This window comes from Microcebus murinus, chromosome 14 (genome assembly GCF_040939455.1).
Source record: "Microcebus murinus isolate Inina chromosome 14, M.murinus_Inina_mat1.0, whole genome shotgun sequence".
Lineage (NCBI taxonomy): Eukaryota > Metazoa > Chordata > Mammalia > Primates > Cheirogaleidae > Microcebus > Microcebus murinus.
The window spans coordinates 4,447,697-4,472,849 of NC_134117.1; the positions used below are offsets into that span (position 1 = coordinate 4,447,697).

The 25,153-nt window shown below is 46.2% G+C and overlaps 1 protein-coding gene across 2 annotated transcripts in view; it reads right to left on the reverse strand.

The window, feature by feature from the left end:
- The window catches only part of DOCK1 (dedicator of cytokinesis 1), a 491,171-nt gene that overhangs the window by 32,453 nt on the left and 433,565 nt on the right, over window positions 1–25,153 (reverse strand). For both annotated transcript variants that reach the window (XM_012781384.2, XM_012781385.2), the window contains exons 39-44: window positions 12,379–12,468; window positions 11,409–11,513; window positions 6,837–6,978; window positions 6,624–6,702; window positions 4,844–4,928; window positions 1,777–1,863 (exon numbers count right to left, since the gene is read on the reverse strand). In XM_012781384.2, coding sequence (XP_012636838.1) covers window positions 1,777–1,863; window positions 4,844–4,928; window positions 6,624–6,702; window positions 6,837–6,978; window positions 11,409–11,513; window positions 12,379–12,468 — 588 coding nt within the window. The remainder of the gene's footprint in view (window positions 1–1,776; window positions 1,864–4,843; window positions 4,929–6,623; window positions 6,703–6,836; window positions 6,979–11,408; window positions 11,514–12,378; window positions 12,469–25,153) is intronic.

Below are 25,153 nucleotides of genomic sequence, written 5' to 3' on the forward strand. Positions count from 1 at the left end.
GTCGGGGTGACAGAGATGAACAGCGATGATGACTCTGTAAATTGCCAAACCCTAGAGTGACACTCCCCGGTGGCTGCCGAGGTAACGGTGGCTCCACTCATCGATGCACCCGTCCCATCTTGCACTGCTGGAGGGATGGCTGTGGAGAGGTCACAGTGCACAGAATGTGGCCAACCACGTGCACCCTGAACAACATGCATCCTAACAATGCTGTCCTAACCCCACACTTTGCTCTCTCAGGCTCTAGAATGTTCATCCCAGGCACACAGCTTCACTAAATGGACCCTGCAGGGCAGTACTGCAACTGGACCGGCTGCTAACTTCTCATTCCTGATCCCACTTGCCTCAGGAAAGATTCATTTCCTGTTTTTATCAAACAAACAGGGTTAGCACCTGGCCCTACAAAGATCTCATGGGGGCTGGTCCCCCGAGGCATAAGCAGTGGCCACCACGGGGGTTTGACAGCAGGATTTGGTCCCGCCATTCTGGGATTATTCGGCTTCCAGCCCTCTTAGTTTGTTAAAAATGGCCAGCACAGCTGGAGGAACTGCATCTGCACGAAAGGTCAGGCACCTCCACCTCCACTAGCTAGCAGATCCCCAATTATGCGGGGCTGTGGGCAGAGGCCCGCTGGGAGGATTAGCGCCCACGTGTGTGAAGGGCCTGCACTTCTGACGTCTCTCCCGTGTGTAGCGAGCACATCACCAGCTCCAGAGGGCCCTAGTGAAGGGGCTGCATCTTCACTTGACACCTGAATCCTGACCTGACACCTGACTCCCGACAGCCTTCCCTTGATCGGGGCTTCCAGGTGCTAGGGGCTGAGAACAGGAGCTGCCAGGGAGGGGCAGGGAAGAGCCCAGGTGCTCCCACCCTGTGGCCCTGAAGGGTGAGGAGGCTGGTGGCTCCTGGGCCCCCTGGAACGGTCCGGACTCAGGCCGGCATGGGCAAAGGATAAGGGTGGATGGACACACAGCAGGGAAGGGAGGTTCTAGCCAAGTCCTGTAGCCAAATAATCAGGTGTCTCAGGGGGACTCTTTGTGCACTATATGGCAAGCACCACCCAGGTGAGATCCTGTTGGTGAAGACTAAAGACATTGAGACACATGAACAAAAACTTCCATAGTTCAATCAGACCTTTTTATGCTGCCAATTGCCATGGCCCTGGCATTTCAATGCAGTCAATAAATCTGCTGACCGACTCTGGTTCATGTAAATGAACGTGTCCGATATAGCTCGCCGCAAATGTGAGTTTCATGTAAATTAAACTGTCCCGTAGCAAGGCAAGGTTTAGCTTTGCTGAGAGATGGAAATCATTATTCCTTTACACAGTGCCAGAGAAGGGTATAGTCTCAGGCTATTTTTACTTGGAATGAGCAAGTACTATTAATTAAGTTGTTTGTCATGTAAATGGCAATAAAACCATCAGGAAAAGAGATCTTTAAAAAAGTATGTAAATTGAAACTTGTCTTAAACTTTTCATTTAGTTAACAGAAAGAACTGTCAAAACAGCACAGCTATGACTGAATTTAAATATTTTGTAAGAAGAAATGAAATCTTAGTTCTGGTTTTCTCATAAGCTGGAGCTGGTTGTGATGACACGGCATTCCCACTAAAATATCGGTGGGAGAGGAGCCATCGATGTTCCGAGGAACAGCAGGGAGATGACATGAACTGTGGGGCCTGCGCTGTGCATGCTGGCCAGCATCACTCGAAGGCAAAGAGTCAGACTGTGTCAGGGAGGGGAGAGGACAGTTCCTTCAGGGGGGGCATCCTTACCATGAAAACTGATTTGACCTCGAACCACCTTAAAATTCCAGGTAATTTATAAGCGGTTGTGTATACGGTCCTCTCGATCCACATGTTCTGCAAAGGGAAATCACAGCACTTGTTAGGAGAAGGATGTCGCAGGTGGACACATCTCCCCAGGGGGGATTTATAATTGTATAAGAATTAGGTCCACCTTCAGGGAAGGGTTCTGCGGTGTTCAGCGCAGGGCAGGCATGTGCTGATGTCATAGCTCACAGCCATGCTCTGCTTAACAATCACACAGGATGCACCAAAGGTCCCTGGTTTCCTAGCTGGCGTTGCCCATCTATCTGGTATTTGGCAACAAAAGCATTATATAGCAGGTGGGCAGGGAAGATATATATATATATATATATACCTCAAAATGAAGGGGTTCCCTCTTCTGCAAATAGATATTTGGAAAGCCTCAAAATTTTATGAGTTTTATGATAATCTTTCTCAGCAAAGGGGCAAATTCATTTCGGAAGACTGGGTTTAAAAAAGTGATCTCTCACATTCTAATAAAATCAGCCAGTATTTTAAGCTTTAAAGTTTAACCTAACTAATATATGTTTACATGAGAACATAAAGACATGGAAACAGAAAGGAGAAAAATCACCCACTGCCCAAAGATGATAACCTGAACATTTTAGTATCTCTTGTTCAAGGCTCCTTACTCAGTATGAAAAAGAGTATCTATGTATATTTAAAATAAAAACACCATTTTCTAATCTGTGTTCATTAGATTAAAATAGTACATTACATATTGTAGAAAATTGTTTCAAGCTAGTAAATACAAGTCTGCACCTCTGTAAAGGTCACGCAGAGAATTCCATTGTAGGGGTAAACCGTGAACCATTGTCCAACCTCCTCCTTCGGAATGTCTAGCTGCCTGCTACACCTCCTGTATTATAGGATCCCTGAGCAGCCAACAGTCATCTAGACACAAATCATGGGAAAATGAAATGTCCACAATTCCAGAACACTGGCCTGGATCTTGGAAAGCACTTATCCCAAGCCTCTTAGGTTCCAGAAGAGGAAAGGGAAGGGCCTTGCTGAGGCCTTGGGGACACAGGCAAGGCCTCCAGTATCTCAGCCTGATGCCTCTTTGCCCCACGGGGATGGCTGCCTCAGGCACTCGTCATAAAAACAGAAGCATGCTCACCCTTTAGGGCCACCTCTAGTCCAGACCTTCTCCACTTTCTCTCATATCAACACCCTGGGGGGGGGGACCTCTGGGCTCCATCCTGGTGCCAAGAACTAAGCCCTGTCTCATCTCCCTCCCTACTGGCTGGCCCTAGCTCTCCAGAGCTGCACACTTTGCAGGCTTGGAGGCAGCAGCCCTCCCAGCCCCCAGCCCCAAGCCAGCTCCTGTGGAAGGGCCGGAGCCTGGCTTCCCAAGACTGCAAAACCCAGTGCTTATGGGGAAGCCTGAGGCTTTGTCAAGCATGGATCAAATCCTGTGGCTTCTGAACGCTTCATCCAAGTGCGCAGACCTAAATGGGGCCATTAGGGGATTTCAGGGCCATTTAGAAGAAGCACAGCCTCCGAGGCTTAGCGCAGCTCAAATGTCAGGAGTCCCGGTTATTCTTAGCTCTGCGTCCGCCTGGCTGCACACCCTTTGGCAGGGTGCTTGCCCTCCTTGCGTATGTTTCTCTAGAATCTAAGAATATACCTACTTTCCAGATGGGAGAGGTGAGAGGGAAATTTATGACCTGCCTATAAATCCTGCAGTGCAAAGATACTACATAAATAATAGAATTATTGCTTGTAGTGACCGTGGACAGATACAGACTGCTCAGAAAGCCACTGCCCTTAGAGTGCTGGGTGTGACCTCCTGCACTGTTCTAGACAACACCACAGTAACCAAATCCACACCACAGTCACCAAATAGGCCCAGGATGCTGGCGTTAAACAAGAAATAGGCTTTTTATCTTGAAATCACCGGCCTGTTAGAACTGCAGAACACTTCAGAATTCACAGACTCCAGGTTCCTCCCAGCTCCTCAACTGACACACAAGGAACCTGGCCTCAGGGCTGGAAAGCACTCTGCCTCTCCAAGGTTCTCTGATACTCAGTTACAGCCCTGAGATCAGACCAGGAAACCTGAGGCACTCCCAGGAGAGTGGGTGGAAGCCGCTCTTGACTTGAGGCAACCCTGCTGAAAATGTTCCAAGCTTCCTCTTGCAGGGGCAGGGTGTTAATTCACCTGTGACTCCTGCACCCCCAGATTCCTCCAGACTGCAGGCAATGGGAAGAAGCTATTCTCAGTAGCACTAGTGTCTACCAGTGTAGCAGTAGTGTCTACCAGTGTCCCAGGGCTAGTGTCTCCTTGCAATATGGGCCTATAGACGAGGTTTCCAGGCAAGATGAATGGGAATATTTTTAAAGATTGGTTTTTGATGCCTTTTAAAAGTGGAATTCATTAGGCCACTTTTATAAAATTATGTATAATTTTTAAAAGGCTTTGAGGATCTGTGATAATATCTGCATGACTCTAATGCATAGTTTGCAACATGGGATAGCTATTTAACGATGTCTGGAAACCTTTTTGATTGGTTGTCACAGCTGGGGAGGTGGTCCTGGCACCTAGTGGGCAGAGGTCAGGGATGCTGCCAAATGTCCTGTGGTGCACAGGACAGGCCCAACACAGAGAATGGCCCCATCCATGGTGTCGGCACTAGGTACCTCGGCACTTCCCGGAGGCCATTTGTAGCTAGAGATACTGGCACCTACATTCACACCTGGGGCTCATGGAAAGACCAGCTCAGATACACGCAGAAGGGAAGTGTGCTCCCAGCATAGGAGCACCAGAACTTGAGTAGCGAGGTCACCTTATTACATATCTTAACGACCTTAGTCATATCGTTAGTGAAATGTCAATAGTTTCTCTAAATTTGGTAGGGCAATAGCTTAGCATTTCTGCACATCCTATAAAAAGACATTTACTATCGCCCTGTGGTAGCCTTTGCGGACACACTTCTGCACAGGCAGTTTTGTTGTGGGTGAAAGGAGCTATTTTTTGGTTTCTGTTTTGGTGGGTTTTGTTTGTTTTTACCGCAAATTCATTGTCTGGGTTTTTCTCTCCCTTCCGGATAGGCCGAGAATATTCAAATCGCTGGACCTCGTTCACCCTGTAAAAACTGCACAGAGACAGACAAACTGTTAGACACGTAACCCAACAAAACAGCCGATTTGCTTTTAGACATGGGGTCTGGCTTCACAACGTGTCACTGTGTCTTATGAAACGCCCCTAACCTTGACCTGAAGCCACAGCCTGGCTTCCTCTCCCAGCCAGCCTCGGGAGGGTGGTGTTGGCAGGAGCAGAAATTAACTTGAGTTTTTGCCTCCTTTGTGTCCCTGCCTCTGGGGAACAGAGATGCTGAGTGAGAGCAGAACCAGCAAACGCAGAGGAAGGTGAGGCAGAGGAGAGAGAACGAGGCCTTTGTATTCCATTTATATGAAATGCAGATTTTGCAACTACCCCAAGAGCACCCTGGACCCTAAACAGCCTGCCCCCTTGCTGGCGTAAGGGGTGAACTTTGCACATATACCAGGGTCAGGCGTGGATTGTTTCTCCCCTGCGCTGAAATGCAGACAGGCCCCACCTCAAAGGGAAACACTGTGCCTGGGTATGCTCTACAGGTCACTATTTGCAAATACTTCTCTCTGAGAAAATATGTTGCAAGCCTTAAAAGGTATGCCTTCCTATAGCAACCATTTGTAAGTAAATAGGGTCTTAGTTTATCTTCCATTATTGCTGATGAAAGGTCATAGAAATGATGAAAAGTTAAAGAAACGACCAAACTTCAGGATATAAAACCAGATCCTGAAGAATATTAGACCATGAAAGAGGTTAATTTGCTTCACTAGAACATGGATCAAATAGAAAAGAAAATTCTCAACATCAAAGAAACATCTGCCTTAGCAGATGTTTCTATACCACTGCTAAGTCAGGTGCAATTCAAATGAGAGGCATAAAATCTCACTTGAATTTGGACAGTTGACTCCTGAGGTTTAAAAGCCACCCCATAATCCTGTATTATGTGACTGTTGTGCTGTGGGGGCGAAGGGCTCTTCTCTTGTGCATTACCAGCAGCAAATGTCTGAATCTTTTTTGCCACATTATAAAATGCAAACACTCAAGCCGCACCCATGTGTATGGACTCAATTTGCTGGGTGTGGGGCTGGGCTTGTGCACTGCTGCAGAGCTCAACAGGGCAGGCACAGTGGCTCATGCCTGTAATCCCAGCATTTTGGGAGGCTGAGGCAGAAGGATCACTTGAGACCAGTTCAGACCAGCCCGAGCAACACAATGAGACCTCGTCTCCAAACAAACAAACACAAACAAACAAACAAACAAACAAACAAACAAACTAAAGCCAGGCATGCCAACCATTTGGAGGCTAAGGTGGGAAGATCAATTGAGTCCAGGAGTGTGAGGCTGCAGTGAGGTATGACGATGCCATTGCACTCCTGCCTGGGAGACGAAGCAAAACACTGTCTCTAAATTTTTTTTTTTTTACAAAAAACAGTTCAATAGGGGACTCAACCGGACAGGGTGGGTCTACAGGAAGACCAGAGTGCCTCCTCATCCCACTTAAGCTTTTGCTGTCAGTGACCTTGTGGAAGGAGTAGCCTCTGTACCCTTTCAGCCCGTGGATCACCTTTTTCCTCCACTTTCTCGGATGCTCTTCAAAGAGGACAGAAAGAGCATTCTAGAAAGCTAATCCGAAGATAAAATATCCATCCTTTCAAAGGTGGAATTATTAGCAAGAGATCTGTACCCAGCCTCTTACACCCACTCTCACGCTGGGTGAGAAAAAGGGGATGCTTACCTTACAATTTGCTCTGACACCGGCCTGTGGAACTTAGGGGGCAAATCGAGTTTGGGCTTCACTGTGAAGCACTGGATATCTGAATGGAAGGGAGTTAAGGACCAATAAGGCAGCATGGACATCAACCACGAGAAGCCCCCCAGGCACACCCAACCATCAGAAAGAAAGGCATTGCAGCGGTTTCACAGTCCGTGTGGTTGCCTTAAAGGATACACTGGCCAGGAGAGTTTTTAATATCGTCGCCTGGTGGAGACGTTGTCTTCATTTTCTCAGCGTTTGGGAACTGAGTTAATAGCCGAGCTTCAAAATCTTCCCGGCGTTCATACTCTTTCCCTCGGTAAATGAAAACTTTTCCCTGGAAACAATGACATTCATTAAAACACAGCACAGAGACAGGGCCAGGAAAAGTTCACACGCAAATGCACTGGGCTTCAAACTATGCTTGATGGGTTTTTAAAAAGAGTCATTGAATTTAACTTGTAATTTTTTTTTTACTTGTAATTGTGTTGGTCTTATTAATCAAGTGCACATGGATGTAAGACATGAGTTAACATTGTTTAAGCAGCACTGGACACAACATTACTAAAATCTAGTGATACATTTTAGTCTTGACAGTAACAACCAATCTAATTTAAAAGACTTATGAAAAAAACAAGTCTGCAATCGGAGCCTGGTGCTTCTGTGGGCATGAGATGCTCAAAAAAGGTTCGGCGGTAGCCAGGCAAGTGGACATGATATGCACATTTTTTTTTTTAAGGTAGGCCCTAATTAAGTTGTTTTCATTCTGCCATAAGGAATTTAAGGCATAGTGAGCCTAAGGTGGGGCCTCCATGCCTGAGCATGGCCACCCTGAGTTGACTCCTGTAAGACACAGTCAAGACACCCACAGACACAGAGGGAAAGGAATCCAGACAGAATCAGAAGGCCAGCGGGCTCTTGGCCTCCCCAAGTGAGTGACAGGGCGGATGGATAGCAGTTCGGCCCTCATTGCATTCAGAGCAGTTGTGCGGATCATTATTCATCAACACATGACAAGATAAAATATAGAGAGCTCTTCTTTGAAGGGCTGGATGTGGTCCATCTCAAATGACACTTTTGTCATCTCCATAAATTCCAAGTTGGAGAGTCCACTGGGGGTTGTTACAGATGCCAGGCTAGGTGACTTGGGGCATGGAGGAGAGGTTAAGTAGGTAAGCATTCTTCCTTACAGAAGGCTGTCTTGTTGAGACCATTTCTGTCTGGGTGTGATACAGTCACTCTGTAAATATATCTGTAAGCAAAGTTCTTGCAAGAGGTAACAGGTCTCTGCTCCTTCACAGGTTCAACAAGTATGTTCTGAATGTCAACTGAGTCACATAAAGGGGCCACTGGGTAGACAGCGTAATGCTGTTGCTGGTTTAGGAAGCCTTTTGCCACCCCTGACCTGTCCTGCTTATCTTAGAGCTGTCTCAACCTAAGCAAGAACTGCAACAAGGACAAGACAGCGAGCAGAAGCCACAGGGCACAAGAGACAGGAGCCTGGGGGCAAAGCTTTCCATGAGGGACTTGGTTACATGAGTGCACCTGTCATTCCAATCAGTGACATTGGGTTAGAGTCTCCTGATTGGCAGGTTCTGAGTCAGCTGTGGCCCTTTTACATCTGTAGTGATTCCTAGACAGATGCCAGAGGTGGGGAGGAAAGGGAGAGGCAGCCAGAGAGAGAGAACACCATTTTGCCGCATGTTTTTACACTGATCTCCTAGAGACTTAGATTGAAGTCAAATTAAAATTTGCCTAATTAATGCATTTCCAAGTGAACAGAGATCGTATGGCACTCAATCAATTTATCCCTGCTATGGTCTGAATGTTTGTATCCCCGCCCTCCAAATTCAAATGTTGAAACCTAATCTCCATGGTAACGGTATTAGAAGGTAGGGACTTTGGGAGATGATGAGGTCATGGAGGCTCTGTCTTTGTGAATGGAATTAACACCCTCATAAAAAATGCCCAAGATAATAGCCTTCCCCTTCTGTCCTGTGAGAACACATAGAAGGCATCAACCATAAGGAACAGGCCCTCATCAGACACTGAATCTACTGGTGCTTTGATCTTAGACTTCTCAACCTCCAGAACTGTGAGTGATAAATTTCTGTTGTTTATAAATTAGTCAGTCTGAGGTATTTGGTTATAGCAGCCCAAATTGACTAAGACAACCCCCTTCCCTAGACCCATCTTACTCTGAGTTCTTATAAATCACTAAAGAAGAAACAGTTTAAGAGAGCTGAATAATTTTTTTCACTTTATGCTTAGATATGTCTTAAAGTACCATTATGGAAGAAAAAATGTTCTACTTTTCTAAAAAAATAATGTCAAGCAGAAACCAAAGTAATATGTAGTCTTAATTAGAAATATAAATATACAGTTTGGGTGTCTTATAAAGCTATATAAAGCCACACACTTCAGAAATTCAGTAAGATTTAATGTATAACAGGCTACTATAAAACTACCCTGCATTTATTATGCTTTACATTAGAAAAAAGACATAATAATAAAATGTATATAAAGGCTTTAATAGAAAAACACTAGTGAGTTATAGATGAAAACACTAATAACGTTTTCTAGAAATGTCAATTACTTTGCATTCTGAAGTCATCTTTTCAAACATGAAAACAAGAGAAAAATGTACATATAGCCAAAGATGTTTATTCCTCATAAGAACTATAAATATTAATATGAATGCAAAAGACCAGATCCATTTTTAGAGACAAACAAAGCAAAAGGGATTGCTCTCTGAGCACGGCATTAAGCACATAAATATTCTGCCCACTTTTTGGTCACTGCTAATGTCACTGTGAGATTGACCCCTGCCAGGTGATCTGTGAAGCGTAATAAATATACTGCTACGGTCCCACAAAATTATTCACGTGTGGTGGGAAAGTCAGTTCAATATTAATCGAGCCTGGTAAACTCTACTCGTACTTTGCATTTTGTCCTTTTGATGGTGCTGATGACCTGGTACTGTCCCTGGAGGCCATAGTGTGCGTGAGCTTCCAGCATGACCTGGAGGCTACCGGCTCAGGGATTGCTACTGGGATATCACCCTGCAGAGATCATAGTTGGTGGCCATATATCGCAGACAGATCTCTGTCCAGAGGGGCCACACGTACTATTTAACACCCAGCACAGCACGGGGCTGCCATTGTTGAGGGTTCGTCCCTCTCTCTTTCTTAGAGACACACATTCAGGGGGACATGAACAGGTGCAAACACTACTTCAGGCTGTTAGCAATATTAAGTGACCATCTCCAAGCTCATTCCATCCTTCAGTGTTGTTTTTCATTTAAAATACAGTTATTTCAAATTTCTCCCTAATTTAGAGCTTGTAACCAAACATCCTTTATTGATTTGCTGGAAGGGAAGACTTTGTTCAGAATCTGGTCGACCTCTATCTTAGCTGCATGGTGAAGGGAAGAGGGGAGGCTGGCCAGCAGCCACAGGACAGGGCCAGATGCCTCAGCCACCCAGGCAGGAAGCTGAGTGAGTGGTCAACTACCCTCACCATCTGGGCCAGGCCAGAACAGTGGGTCATGTCTATACAGAGTGACGTATCCTCCATAGGGGAATATTTACATGCTGTGGGTGCCAGTATGATGAGGTATCTCATGCCATCAGTGACTCCTGTGGGGTTGGAAACATGGGGCCAAAGGAGCACACCTCTGGGACCAGGGAAACCTACCACCTGGTTTTAAGTGCCCCAGACAGCTATGCTCAAGGCACAGAGCTTCTGCTTCCCCAAAGCCGGAGCAATCACACTCGGGCTCCCAGGATAAGAGAAAACCATGTGTCAAAGAAATGTCATGAGAAACGTCAGAAAATTATGACCCACTGGTCAATGGAATCAAGGAATGTATTTTTGAGAAACTGTAAACACTTCAATAGTAGGCCAGACACACTGATTTACATTCTTGTCATGTGACTATCAGGAATGGGCATCTGGCCAGTGACCGTGGTCACTGCTTTGATCCTGAGTCGGACAGCACACGCCTGTCTCAGAGATGGAGCCTGGTCTGGAGCTTCTGGCACTGTGGCTGTGAAGATCCATTTCCAGTTTCCTGCATAATTAAAAATACCCATGCTCATAGTAGCACACTGGGTAAGAACATTCCAAATGATCGATAGATAAATGGGTAAACACAATGTGATCTACAATGACATATCCATTAGCTTTAAAATTAAGGAATGAAGTTCTGACACCTGCTACAACACGGATGGATGTTGAGGATGTTATGCCATGTGAAAGGAACCAGACACAAAAGGACAGATGCTGTATGATTTCACTTATATGAGGTACCTGGCATGGTCAGATTCACAGAGACAGGAAGGAGAACGAAGGTTACCAGGGTTAGAACCAGAGAGTTAGTGTTTAATGGGTCCAGAGTGCAGTGTGGCAAGATGAAAAAGATCTGGAGAGGATGGAGGTGATGGTTGCACAACAGTGTGAATGTGCCTAATGCCACTGAGCTGTGCACCTAAACACAAACAAGATGGTAAAGTTTATGTTGTGTGTATCTCACCACAATCAAAACAACACACGTAAATGTCTGAAGGGGAGTCCTTTTCAGGAAAATCATATAGAAAGGTTTATGCAACCAAAGCAAACATTATCCACCCCTCTCTGTCACTGCAGGCTGACAGCAGAGCTGTGAGAGTATGGAGAAAGAGACTTTCCAGATCGTACGAAGTCTCTGTCCTTCCTCAACTGGGAAGGGACCTCCCTTGGTTTGGATTGGGCAGAACCAACACTTACCCGCAGGAATGTTGGGAGTCCTTGTCCATAGTAGCCAACAGCAAAATAGTCAGGCTTGGGTCTTACCACTTTGACGATGTTTTCATAAAACTGAGCCTGTTTTTTCTGGAAGGGAAGAAAGAAAATGTGCTTCAGGTTCGAGCAGGGTACTTGAGCATTCATTCTTCTGGACTCTTCCTGGGGGGGTCTATAAGCCTTGGTAACCCCTGCAGGATGGGAGCGTGAGAAGATGAGAGCAGGGTCCTGAGGCATGCACCTGAATTCAATCCCACCACGTAGCTTTGAAGTTCCTGTCCACTCACCCTCCCTCATTCAGCAAGGGAATCTGAACACACGAACCACATTCAGCAACCAGGTGTGATCTACGGGTGTTTTCAATTATCAAAGAGGTGTCACAGAAATGGTTTTTCTTCTTGGCTGGCCCATAGGATTTGTAAAATGGGATGGATCAGATACTGGGATAGGTTAAGGAAGAATATAAAAGGACAGAATTGTTCTGCTCTAATTTAATGGCAAACATTACAACAATATGAGGGCCTTATGCTGAATATGAATATGAGAGGGCAGTGATTAGGGACTTGCAGAGCTTCCGTGGCAGCGGAAAGGTCTAGCTCCTCTCTGCCCATCCCCATCTCGCAGAAGGGGTCAGTTTTCAACTAGGAGAGACTCTCAGAGACTCCTGGGCTGTCAAGACCACTGTGTACATGGTCAGCTCTTGTTTATGGACAATTCATTCCTAGAAGCATTGGAGTTTGATTGTAAGAGCTAACTTGGGAATAAAAAGTGAATATTCATGGGCCAGAACCAACCAGAAAATCAACTAAAATCATCTCCCTGGATGAAATGGAGGAACACACCAAGGCCACAGAATGCCTGAGGTGAATCCCAACATTAAAACGGAAGGAGAAATTCCAGAAAAACAAGCTGAGATTGCCTATATGCATATAAATGAAAAGAAATAAAGACCTACCAGCAATTCGCTGAGTTGCTCGTAATCAAACATTTCGTTTTCATACTGTTCGGCTAGTTCCTTGCCCAAGGCAATAGCCTCCTCCCACATCTGCAGTGAAAGTAAAGAAAAGACAGAAACAGAAACCCAAATCTGAATTGCGCAGAGTAAAGCAGTGACATAAACCATCATAACAGAACAATTTAGAAATGCATTTGATTAATGTAAACACTATGGAAATAATGCTGGAAAAACACAAAAATTTACTAGAGGCTCCTGTCCATTGGCTCATGAGCTGGCATCAGCTGGCTAAACCACTGGCCTATCAGTCTTGCTGGGCCCCGGCCATGGTCAGAGCAGTCTGTCTGGCGTCTGACTTGCTCCTCACTGTCCTGCTGCCAGAGGTGGCCCGAAGCCCACTGTCGGCACAGTGGGCTGGGGTGAAGGAAGTGCAGCGCATGGAGGGGATGTGAGGAGCAGTTATGTAGAAACTGGGGGGCCCCGACTTGGCTACTTTTCCAAATCGCCCCCTTAGTAAACACTATGTTGAAAATCATCAACTTCCAGAAAGACCAGGATATATTTCAACTCTAAATTAAAGCTTGCAAGGAGTTTGTTTTATGCGTGCAAATACACTGCAGATGTCAAGCCTGTCAGCATTTTGAAAAGGGGAACTCTGTCTGGTAAATAATTTGAAATGCCTTTCTAAGTAACTGATTTTTTAAAACACTGATAAACTTTTGACACAAATGGAATAATTTGTTGATGTTTAATAGGCCTAAATTTCCCTTATTTTCCTTGGGAAAAAATCAAAGTGGATTACTTGAGAAAAACAGCACATTTGGAGGAACTACCTCCTCCAGGAAGCCTTCCTGGCTGTCCTCCATTTTCCTCCTTTGTGTTCCCACAACGATCCAGGATCCCCACACTTCAGGGCCTTTGGCAATGACTGAAACCGGAAAGCTCTGCTCTCGAGGGCACTGGCTGGGCACCACCAGTCTGCAAAACCGCTGGACTTTAGCCCAGGGCCTGGTAATCAGGCCCAGTGAAGGTAGCTGATTTGAACAGAGCTTCCTCCCATCACAGATTGTGTTACCAGCCATGAAGCACCCACTTCTCTGCCACCAGCCTCACAGGTTGGCAGCGCCATCCTTGGTGTGAGCTATGCTTTCTCACTAGAACTTGGACTGCACTCCCTCCTGGGACGCATCATCATCCCCAGGAGGGCAGCAACAACTGCCACAGCAGCAAGGGACACTTACAGCTTTTAGCTTTTTCCAGCTTTCTCTGTGTCCAGCCACCTGTGTTCTCCTCAAGCCCTTCAATCACTTTGTCAGGAGCATATCTTCATTATACCCACTTTGCAGATAAGGAGGTTGAAGATCAGACAGGTTAAGTAACTTGCCCAAGGGCACACAGCGGTAAGTGGTAGACATGGCCCAGCTTGGCCTTTTCCCAAAGTTATTGCTTTTGATGATATGACCATGGATTCTGAAAGATTCAAGACTGGTCCTCAACTCCAGGTTTCCATGGGAAATATTGGCAGCCAGGCCCCAAGCCTGGGCCATCCTTGGCAGCGCACCCCTGCTGGCCCACTAGTCTTTGCCTTTCCCTGTAGGATGGCCCCCCTAGAGCAGACTTACTATTGAATCACCCAGGAAACTTAAGAACACTGTTTTACTTAAGTGGTTCCCAAATGCTCTTGTCACAGTTACTACTTAAAGAAACCATCTGCTATTTTTGATGAGAAAGAACTTATTCTTGAATAAGAGTTGTATTTTAATACTTTGAATAACAAAATAAAAATAAGCTGCAAAGTAGAAAAAGATTTCTGAGACAGGACCAGTGTTCAGGCAGGGGAGAAGGTGGCCGAGATGTCCTGCCCACAGCTATACTCCCAGAACCCCAGAACTGTCCCCCCCATCCTGCCAAAGGGTTAAAGTTGCCCCTGCATTCTTTGAACATCTCAATCTGCTGCTCTAAATCTTACTTACATCCTTTGCCAGAGCCCAAGCTCGCATTTCTAGGAAGGGAGAACTTCTCTCACTTTTAATGTATTTTTTAAGCTCCGGTGACCAGTCCCTCCCTCAGCATATTTCCATTTCAAAGAAAACATTACTTTTACTTGTAGGTTTTACTTGTAGGTCTCTTTCACCAAATTTTTCTTTAGTTTTCTGCAAGCTAATGCACACTCTCTAGGACGTTAGGGCTTCCAATTCCTTCCTGAGCAAAAGCTTAATCTGTCTTTATTCTAAATGACAGATTAGATACTTCTGATACATATCACAAGTAATTGTTTTTAAAAGAAATACAAGCCTTGAGTAAATACCTTATCAGACTCACCCTAAGGTTACACGGTTGTGTTTTCCATCAGATTTTCTATAGATGTATATCCCTCAATCCCCCCAGCATGTTTGAAAGGCTCCCGCATGGAGGAGATTGTCATCTACTTTTAATTGGATGGGGCTCTAAGGAGAACGTGGGCAATTCATATTTCCAACGTGAACACCCTGAAAATTATTTCAGCATCAGAGAAAAACCAGCTTCAATATGATCTGGGAAAAGATTATCTCAGTGAAAGAATCACTTTAACCTCTGCGATGGAATGCCCGGGCTGGGCTCCGTTCTCAGAAGCGCTGCAGGCTGATGAGGTTGACCACACACCCAAATGAAAAGCCCTGGATCAGCAGACGAGTTCATTTTCTGATTCAAAACACTTAATCCAATTTAAGGCATTCTTGCAATCCGTAGTTTACTTGCCGTGTGGAGCACATTCTTCCCACCCTGCTTTCCACCAGAGGGTTTTAGCCACTTCTCCTCGAGAGGATAATCTCTTCCCATCTTTCTGGCCCTGGACTCAGAAAGTCCCATTTCTTTAAGTTCCATAAATAGAAAACTTTCTTTTCTGATGAGACTCTTTCCTTAGTTCCAAGACAGAAGTGGTGGTGGAGAAGGTAGCGGGTATTGAGTTCTCATGGAGACCTGTGAGGTGATGATGGACGACTCCCGTAGGACGGAAACATTGATCTCACAGGACAAGAGCACAGGCGCTCCACTAATGAAAAGACAGGCGCCAGCCGGGACAGCTGTTCCCTACTTGTAATTCAGGCTGAGATGACTCACCAGGATATCTCTCGTTTAATTTGCTGACTCGCTGTAAATAACTCACCAGTGAAGGTGTTTTATGGAGTACTTGAATTTCAGCCATTCTTCTAAACTTCATCTGTTTTTCCCAGCAATAACATGGAAAAGAATCAAACTTAATTACCCTCCAAATTTCCAAAGTTCCATACAGCTCTCTGACAGACATGGATAAAATCCACGGTGTGGAAGAATCCAGAACTCTGGCTGAGGTCCCTTGGCACCACAGGGGCCCAGGAGACTGAGGACCAGGATGAGGCCTTGTTCAATCTCTCCTTCGCTTGACAAGCATTGACAGTGAGAGCACCTGTCCAGTCCTTTATACCCCAGGCGAGGGACTGGTGTCTCTGGGTAAGATGTGTGTCATGAGGAAGGCTGTGGCGGCTCCAAGGGCTGTGACCCAGCTGACAGGGGGCCCAGTGAGTCTCGGGGTTGCCTGCAACCATTCCTTACAGAATGCACCTCCATTGTTCCCAGGCCCCTTGCTTTTTCCCTGAGTAAAGCCCCATCCTTGGCCCTTCTGGGGTTCTCGAGTGGCTTTGACTGATCTGAGCAAAGGATTGACTTTTTGCAAAGACCTTTCTGAAGACAGAGTCAGGCCTGACTCCCCAAGCTCCAGCAATGAAATATTCTCTCTGTGGTCTGCAGTTCACAGCTGATGGACCTTGCAGTAGCAACACTACCCTCTCCCCCAGGCGTGTGCAAGACGGAGCCAGCCACCAGAGGAATAGGGTCAGGAATCACCGCCCATGTTATTATACAGGAATCTCTGCCTGTGTTATTGAAGAATCACTGCCCATTAACTCTTGTTCATCAACGTGGCTTCTTTTCCCCAAATCAATTATTTATTAGTCAAAAGAGAAAAGTATTTGCTCAGCTTTTAATGCCCTGGAAGAAAAAGTGAGGAAGGAAATTTTTTGAAAAAATATAAGAGACTTTTCATTCTTTCTTCAGGCCAGGACCTCTGTTGTTCTGCAAAGGAAGATCTTGAACAGACTAAAGCAGGCAGCAAAAAGATATGGTTGCCTCTTGCTAGGTACTTTAATTGGAAGGCAAGGGGACACTGTCTCCTCTCTTTACTTGCATAGGTAAACAGAGAGAGACAGGAAGAGCAAGGATAGACAGCTCTTTGGGGAGTGCTGGAGAATAGAGAGGAGAAACAGGCAGTTGCTGGACAGGGGAGCTGACACAAGAGAGAACTTTCCTTAAAGATGGGAGAGACAATGGCGTGGCCATAGGTGAGCAGGGATGAGGCAATGGAGAATAAAGCGTGGACGCTGCAAGGGAAGAGGGCAGCAGTGCTGGTGAGATGCCGTGGAACTAGGGGCTGGGGCACAAGTGGAGGAGCCGCACAGGTGGGCCCATGGGGAGCCCAACCCTTGGGCCAGTCCACAAAGCCTGGGTCATGCCTAGTTGGAAAGTTTGCTCCTTTAAAAAGAATGAACAAAGGATATCCAACTGAAGAGCTATCTTTTATTCCCCTGTTGCAGTGGGACTTCATCTCTTCCTCAATACTCAGGCCATTTGCAGTCTTGGAGTCCCCTTGCTGACCCTTCTCATTCCACCTCGAGGATGTGCTGCCCTCTGCCTTGGATCTCTCCTGCTCAACGCCCTGCTGAGCTCAGCACTGACCACCTTTGCCTGGCCTCTGTGTGCTTCCCCTCTTTTCCCTCTGCTGCCAACTCTTGGCATGTTAGTTTTCTAGGATTGCATTACAATGACGAGAAACTGGGAGGCTAAAAGCAACAGCAATCTATGTGCTCGCAGTTCTGAAATCAAGGTGTCAGCAGAGCCACACTCCCTCTGGAGTGGAATCTGTTTTTGTCTCTTCCAGCTCCTGGGGGCTGCTGGTGTCCCTCAGCTTGTGGTTGCATAGTTCCAATCTCTGCCTCCATCGTCACATGGCCCTCTCCTCTGTACCTGTCTTCTCTTCTGTCTCCTATGAGGGCACTTGTCATTGGATTTGGCCACCCCAAATTGCCACTGGCTCCGAGTAAGCCAAATCTTCAATGGAGTAAGTTAGATCTTCAGACAGCCTGTAAGGCCGCTGATGGATGAGCTGCAGGTGCTTGTTGTGGTCTGAATGCTGTGTCTCCCCTAATTCATATGTTGAAATCCTTATCCCCAAAGTGATATTAGGAGATGCAGCCTCTGTGGGGTCATGAGGGTGGAGCTCTCATGAATGGGATTATAAGAGGCCCGAGAGAGACGCCTGGCCCCAGCTACCACGGGCGGACACAGTGAGGAGACGCCATCTATGAACCAGGAAGTGGGCCCTTGCGAGGCACCAAATCTGCCAGCTTCTTGATCTAGGACTTCCCAGTCTCCAGAACTGTGAGAAATGAATTTGCTGTTTATAAGCCTCCCAGTGCATGATATTTTGTTATAGCAGCCCAAATGGACTAAGATAGTCCTCTACATCTCTGCTTCTGCATCTAGGGAAGCCTAGAAAAGCCGGAGGTCTTCAGGGGCCCTCACCTTACCTATGCTGTTCCCACTCTATGGAATTCCAGCCGCTCCCCTCCTGGATGTCATCTGGCAAACGTAATTTCATTCTTCAAGAACTAGTTTACATGTGACCACCTCTGTGAAATCCTCCCCAACTTGGTAGAAGCTACTCCTGGACCTGTGAGATAGGTAGACCCAGGGCCCACCTGCGTGACAGTCCAGAGGTGAGTTTTGTAATTAATCTTGTGTACAAAAGTCCTGATGCCAGACCTAAATGCCTCGATGCAGGCCCGTCTTCACCTCTGCACTTCGTGGGTGCAAGAGGGGGTGTTACTGGGAAGACTTGTCAGTGATCCTGCGGGGGTGGGGCAGGCAGTGTTGTTACTGATTCTAAAAATTGCTTTCATCATGCTTTGGTGATAAATGACTCTTCTGTATAACAGCAAGTCATAATGAACATATGATGATCTCCTTGACTTTTCAGGCCAACTTTTGCCAAATCGAACACATTCTGGCTAATATCAGATTTCCAAAAAATTTTAGAAATGTCAAGAATAAACCCAAAAGAGGGCTCCATTTTGCTGACCTGAAATTCCTCTTAATAACAACTGTATTTTTGAAGAGAAACTCAAAAGGATGAGAAAATTTCACCCCAAATACTTAGAAAAGAAATCCAACCATTGACCAAAAATGGAAACTTGCTCCCAAACCCCTATTTTTAGTCCAAGATGAAGCAAGATGCATCATTTTTTTTTTTTTTTTTTTTTACTTTGGTGCAAGGCAAAGTGTGAACTTTGTCAAGGGGAGGTTATTTTGGGGGGAAGGAAAACAGAGCTACAGTTGAAAATAGTCATGGCTTCATCCATCACTTGGGCTATAAATTATGTATTGCGTTTGTCAGTGCTGCCAGGGCTGTTTCTTGATTTCCGAGGTGGTTTAATGTTGGCTAATACTGACTGTCTCACTCTGACTAAATTTTCCTTACAGGAGAATTTCTATTTTCAACTTTCATCCTCCATAGAGAAGCCTGGTAATTTTCAGTGAAGTACTTGGATTAAGGGCTTTATTGAAAATTACTAGGCCTCAACCAAACACAATAAGACAATTCAGAGCATCTTCAGAAAAGAGCACTTGTCTGCTGTGATAAAACTGAACAGAAGGCTTCTGGGCAAAGCTCAAATGGGGGTAAGAATGGGGTGGAAAAAGAGCAAGGAGTCATGATTAGCTCAGGAAGGAAGACATGCAAAAGAACGAAAATGGAAACAGATGGAAATGACGTTTTTATGGAGAGAAAGAAAAAGATTAAGAGACCCAAAGCCAGGCTGAAAGACATTCGAAACTTTTTAAAACAGTGAAAAAGCAAAAACAGAAGAACGAGTTCAGGCGGAAGAAATACAGAAAGATAACAGAACATAATTCAAAACCCAGTGTCCAATATAAAGAAGCAGAAAATCCATTCAGGTTTGCTGGTTTCAAAGCACAAAGATAAAGAAACTTTAATATAAAATAACCTGTCCCCCGTCTCTCACCAGGCGCCTCTGCCCTCCCTGTACCACATGGAGGGGCCATCGCAGGGTTTGGGGCCTGGGACCTCTGCTCCTCTAACTGCTCCATCAGCCGTGTCAAGAACAAACCTGCCCCAGGTCCTGTAAGCCTCTATTTCCTCTAGGAAGCTATATGAATTTAAAACAGTGAATTAGCTTGAGGATGTGTATCGTTTCCATGTGGCAAGTGTACAATTACACAGGGAAGCAGGCCACGCGGTGAGGCACTGTGTCAGGGGAGCTGCGGCTGAGTCATGGTTTGCCAGAGTGAGGGGCCACATAGCTTCTATTTTATAATCCCGTGCACCCCAGTAATTGACGGTCTTCAAGCTTTACTGAGGTCTTAAGTCCCCTCACCCTAATACATTTTTTAAAATCAGAGTTGCAATTTTTGTTTTCTAAAATGAAGTACATGTAAAATAAAACAGGAAATTCTTGTCATTTAAACACTCCAAGAGCTGCAGGCGGATGCTCAGGACGTGAACCTGGGGGATCTTGCATGTCAGTCAAATCAGGAAACTTCGTTGATGCCAGAGGCCTCCCTGCATGGCAGCCTGCCTGTGCACTCACTCAGCAAACCGCTGTCGTCGTTCCGACTGAAGATGGTTATTTTTAACAGACACACAGGAGTCTAGACAGGAAGAGCCGGCCCTGTTCTTGCAAGGACTTGTCTTTGTAAGATCTACTACCTCCACAGGGAACGTGGCCCTGAAGCCAAGTTCGTGTCAGACTCGGGGAAAGGAGGATGCTTAGCAATCCCAGTCCTATGATCAGCGCCTAGCAGAGGGAGGCGATGTCTGCACCAGGGCAAGCGCAGGGGTGGGTGAGGGGAGGGAGCTCCATGGCCTATTCAGGGGCTCAGAATCTGAGCCAGGAGTCAAGATCCAGACAAACGCAGCAAGCATGCCCAATGTAAGGAACTCTGTGGGACGTCTGAGTGACGGTGGCCTCTCAGTTGTGTGTTGTCTGCTCAGGCACAGCCAGAATGTGCTCAACTCAGTGACAAATGACAGAGGGACAGCAAGGAAGCTATGCGTGTGTGTGTGTGTACAGGGGGTAGAATGGGAACTCTCTGTACTTTCTGCTTAAATTTTCTCCAAACCTAAAACTCTTCTAAAAAATTAAACGATTAAAAAAAATGGAGTGAGGTCCCAGGCCTCATGCAGCCCAGGCGTCCTCAGATGGAGACACAGAAGCAGCAGACAAAGCGGGAGCCTGGTGACTCGGGGTGGTCTTCGGATCCACCTTAGCCATCAGTTGGGAACTACTTAGGAATGGGGAGCCCTGGGCCCCACCCCAGACCAGCTGAATTGGAATCTGCATTTTAACAAGATTCCCTGGGGGACTCAGGGGCCCAGGAAAGTTTGAGATACACAGAGCAGGGGACACAGGATATACATAAATAGTCACACGGCAAGGGCAAGGTGGAAACAGGGCACAAAGAGTGCCTGGAGAGGGCAGACAGTAGGACATGGTGCTGGGGAGATCCAGGCAGGAGAGAGCACAGGGACACGCCCAGACGTGGGAGGCGTCCGCACTGGGATAGCAAGCAGGGAATAGCCAGTCCACGCCAGGCAAGACCATGAGAAAGTCTAGAGGGCTGGGAGTCAGAGGCCACTTTCAGAAGAAGGCCAGGTGCTATGGGCGAGGAGAGGGTGGCTCTGTGGGTGTGATCCCTGCAGTAAGAGACTCACCTGCCTGGCTCCTGGAACAGATGGAGGACCCTGAGGTTGGGTGTCTCTAAAGCAATTTGAGCTGTGATGCCAAGGCCACCTTGCTAGGAAGCGGACTGGCAGCCCAGGAGCAGAACGACAGAAAGAGGCTTGGAGGCCCTGGGCAGGGCGGGGTAAGGACCTCAGCCTGGGGATCTGGGTGCAGGTGACCAAGAGAACTGCGTTCAGCAGCTAGTTCTGCCCAGAGCCGGATTGTTCAGCTGTGCCCAGGGCAGAACTGCGGCCAAGGCAGTGCAGAGCTCAGAGCGAGTCTGTCAGAAAAGGAAAACCTATGTTCCCTAAAGCACATGGATGTGGGAGTCACAGGAAAAAATGTGACTCAGTCGTATGAGCACAGGAAATGAAATTTGAGATTATGATGGGCTTGGGCAAAGCGCAAATGAAAACAACATCACCAAGGGGCATAATTCTAAATTTTAATAATAAAATAGGTATCAGAAAATTTCATCTTGCTCCTATGAAACAACTGGGCTTTTCCTTGATTTCTTATCGTTTACCTTACAGCTGCCTGTTCCTACCTCTCTCCTTCCCTTTTGACCATCTGCTGCGTCCGCTTCCTTCAGGGCCACGCGGGAGCCCAGACTCCACCCTTCTCTCCAAATCCCCATGGGTAATGACCCTACTCTTGACTGTTATTTCAAAATTACAGAAATGGCCCTGGGTCACACACACAAATGTCTTACTTTGGTGCTTGTTATCCTGCTTTTTCCCTGTCATTCTGACATAAATTTTCTTCCTTCCTGGCTTTGGTCCCCATTTTCTAATTCTTTTAGATATGTTTTAGCTTTTCAAATATTCGTTTAGTGTAAGGAATGTACAGCAATAGGCATGTAAGCAATTCTGGCCGCCTAGATGGCCCCAGAGGCTACGCAGTCAGATTCCATGTCCCCAGTATGCAGATGGATGTGCTGGTGAGAGAATGTTCTTGGTGACGGCAAGAACCATGTGTTTGGCTCAGAGCAGTGCTGTCCAGTAGACATGTACTGTGAGCCACATGTGATATGTTAAGTTTTCTAGTTGCTACATTAAAAAAAGTGAAACTAATTTTAGTAATATTTAACATATCTAAAGTATTATCATGTCAACAGGTAATCAATACAAAAAAGTTAATGAGATACTTGCTAGGGCTGCTGCACCAAAGTACTTAAGTACTGACTACGTACTGGGGGCTCAAGCCACAGACATTTATTTGTCCTCCCCACCTGGTGAGGTTTCCATATCCTAGCTGCTCCTGCACCATCCTCTCCAATGGAAGAAAGAGACCCAACTGCAGGGAAGCCAGGGTCGAGTACCAACACCAGGGTTTAGTAGACAACTCTGTCCTCACAGCTCCAGTTCCAGGAAGCCATACTATTTGGGGCATTAGTGTGAATGCTATCTTTCTTAGAATAATGCACCCTTAGATAATTTCTACATTAACTTTTCCATATGCCTTAAACACTCCTGATAAGAATCCCACCCACTTGTCTCATGAAATGCTGTAGTACACAGAGCTGCTGCTCACATTCTCCTGCCCTCTGGGCACTTCCCAACTCATGACTTCTGGTCATGTGATCCATATCAGCCAATGACATAGAAGAAATACAGGTGTGGCCATGTGATCTGGGCCAGCCAATGACAGCAGAAATGCAGGTGTGGCCATGTGATCTGGGCCAGCCAATGACACAGCAGAAATGCAGGTGTGGCCATGTGATCTGGGCCAGCCAATAACACAGCAGAAATGCAGGTGTTATTTCAGGGCAGAAGCATGAAGGGCTAGCAGCTCCTCACTGCCCTTGCCCTGGCTGATGTCCCTCATAGAGGAAGCTCCACTCACTTGGGTTATGAGAGAGGAGGATGGACATGTAGCATGAGTGAGAAATAGACCTATGTTGTGTGCAGCCACAGAGATTTTGAGAGGCTGAAACTCTAGCATATTCTAGCCCATCCAGACTGATACAGATGAAGCATTACTTCCTATTGCTAGTTTTCTCAGAAAATTTAATGCTTGCTGATATTAAAATGAATTTTTCTGCCACGTAGCTAATTACCTAGGTGCTTCAAATTTCATTTTATCAGACTCTTTCCAGCACTTGTACTCAGTCTCACTTTAGTTTTAGACAGATAAGCAGACTTTGCTCCTTTTTAATATTCTTTGGAAATGTTACTGATTCTCAGAAATGGCTTTTTAACCTGTTTTATCAATAAAGCTTCTCGGAGGACAATTGTCCTAAACTCACTCTGACTCAAGGGCAGCCAACCGACCACTTTACAGCCATCTTTCTGTCTCCACCAAAACATGGGGACATCTGAGGACACTCCTTCAGCCAGTTTTCCTTTTGCTGCCTATAATATCTTGTCACTTGAATTAGCTTTTGCTAAGCCAGGCTTTCTCAACCTCGACTCTATCAGCATTTGGGCTGTATAATTGTTTGTGGTGGGGGGGCATCCTGTGCACTACAGGGTATTTAGCAGAGTCCCTGGCCTGAGCCCCTGGCTTCCAGTAGCACCTGCTCCTTTTCCAGCTGTGACAACCCAAATGTCTCCTGTAGATTCTGGCTGAAAACCACTGTTCTAATCTGAACATCTTCTTTTTGCCCTCCATAGGAACTATTTTTGATGAACTGTTATCACATAGACAAAGATATCAGGCTACCATTGTTAAAAGGAAAAAAGACTTTGTTTTTCAATATATTATTTTTTGAAGGCCAACTGTCCTGCCACACATGAGCATTTGTCATCTGTCAATGCTGAGTGTTCATTCATTTGTTTGTTCTTCCCACGAGTGCCACAGAGTGCGTGCTGTGTGTGGGCATGGTTCCCAGCACTAGACACACGGTGGGGAAGGGACACGTGAGGCCTCTGTCTTCACAGAGCGCATGGCTGCCTGGGGGACTCACTAAAGGAATAACACGCAGATCTATCATTACAGACAGTAGTCAGAGACTTAAAGGAAAATAAGAGGATGTTTTCAGGGCTAGAGAAGAGGTGACATTTAAGCTGAGATGAGAAGCAGTGGGCCTGGGAAGGGTGGTAGAGGCCTGCTGGGCAGAGGCAGGAAGGGCTGGTGCATGTCAGGACCCAAAGGAGCAGTGTGGCTGGAAGGAGCAAGGAGCCAGGAGGGAGCAAGGAGATGAGATGAGGTTGGAGAGGTCGTGGGGCCAACGTGGGCAGAGGATGTGCTGCTATAAGGAGAGCCTGGCAGTGGCCATCAGCAAGGCACATGTTCCTATAGCCCTACTGACCTCGCCCTGGGGCTCCCTGGGGTCTGCACCTCCCCGTCCTGTGCAGTCCATGGCAGCTGGTCATCCTTCTCTAGAATACCACAAGCCATGAGGCCACTAGGGGGAAGGATGAAATGAATTCACTCCATTTCATTAGCAGTTTGCCAAGCAATAGGGTTCCCCTGGCCAAGCAATAAAATTTTAGTGATTGGCCTTAATCATGGAAGTGTCTCATTTTGATGCAAAAATAATATTCTGTTTCAATACCGGACTGGGTACAATCCACTCAGCACTCCTGATCCTTATTTCCAAGTGGCCTTCGGCCAGGCCACACACTATGCTGAAGATTTCGGATTCTTTTCCTGTGTCAAGGACAGTAGGGAACAAATAAAAGATATACTAACCATCACTCCAGGTATAAGGAGAGTCTGAAGCTTGTGATCACACTGGGAACCTGTTAAGCGTCACTGTTTTCAAAAGGGATTACTTTATGTTAACAGCCATCATCCCTTCCTGGCTAGGTTTACTGTGGGGTAGTACTGTGTCCCCCAAAAGATAAGTGAAGTCCTAACCTCTGGTACCTGAGAATGTGACCTTGTTTGGAAACAGAGTTTGTGGATATAATCAGGTACAATGAAGTTGTCCTGGAGTAGGGTGGCCCCTAAGCCAGTGCCTAGTGTCCTTACAAGAAGAGGGAAATTTAGATACAAAGACACACCCTGGGAAC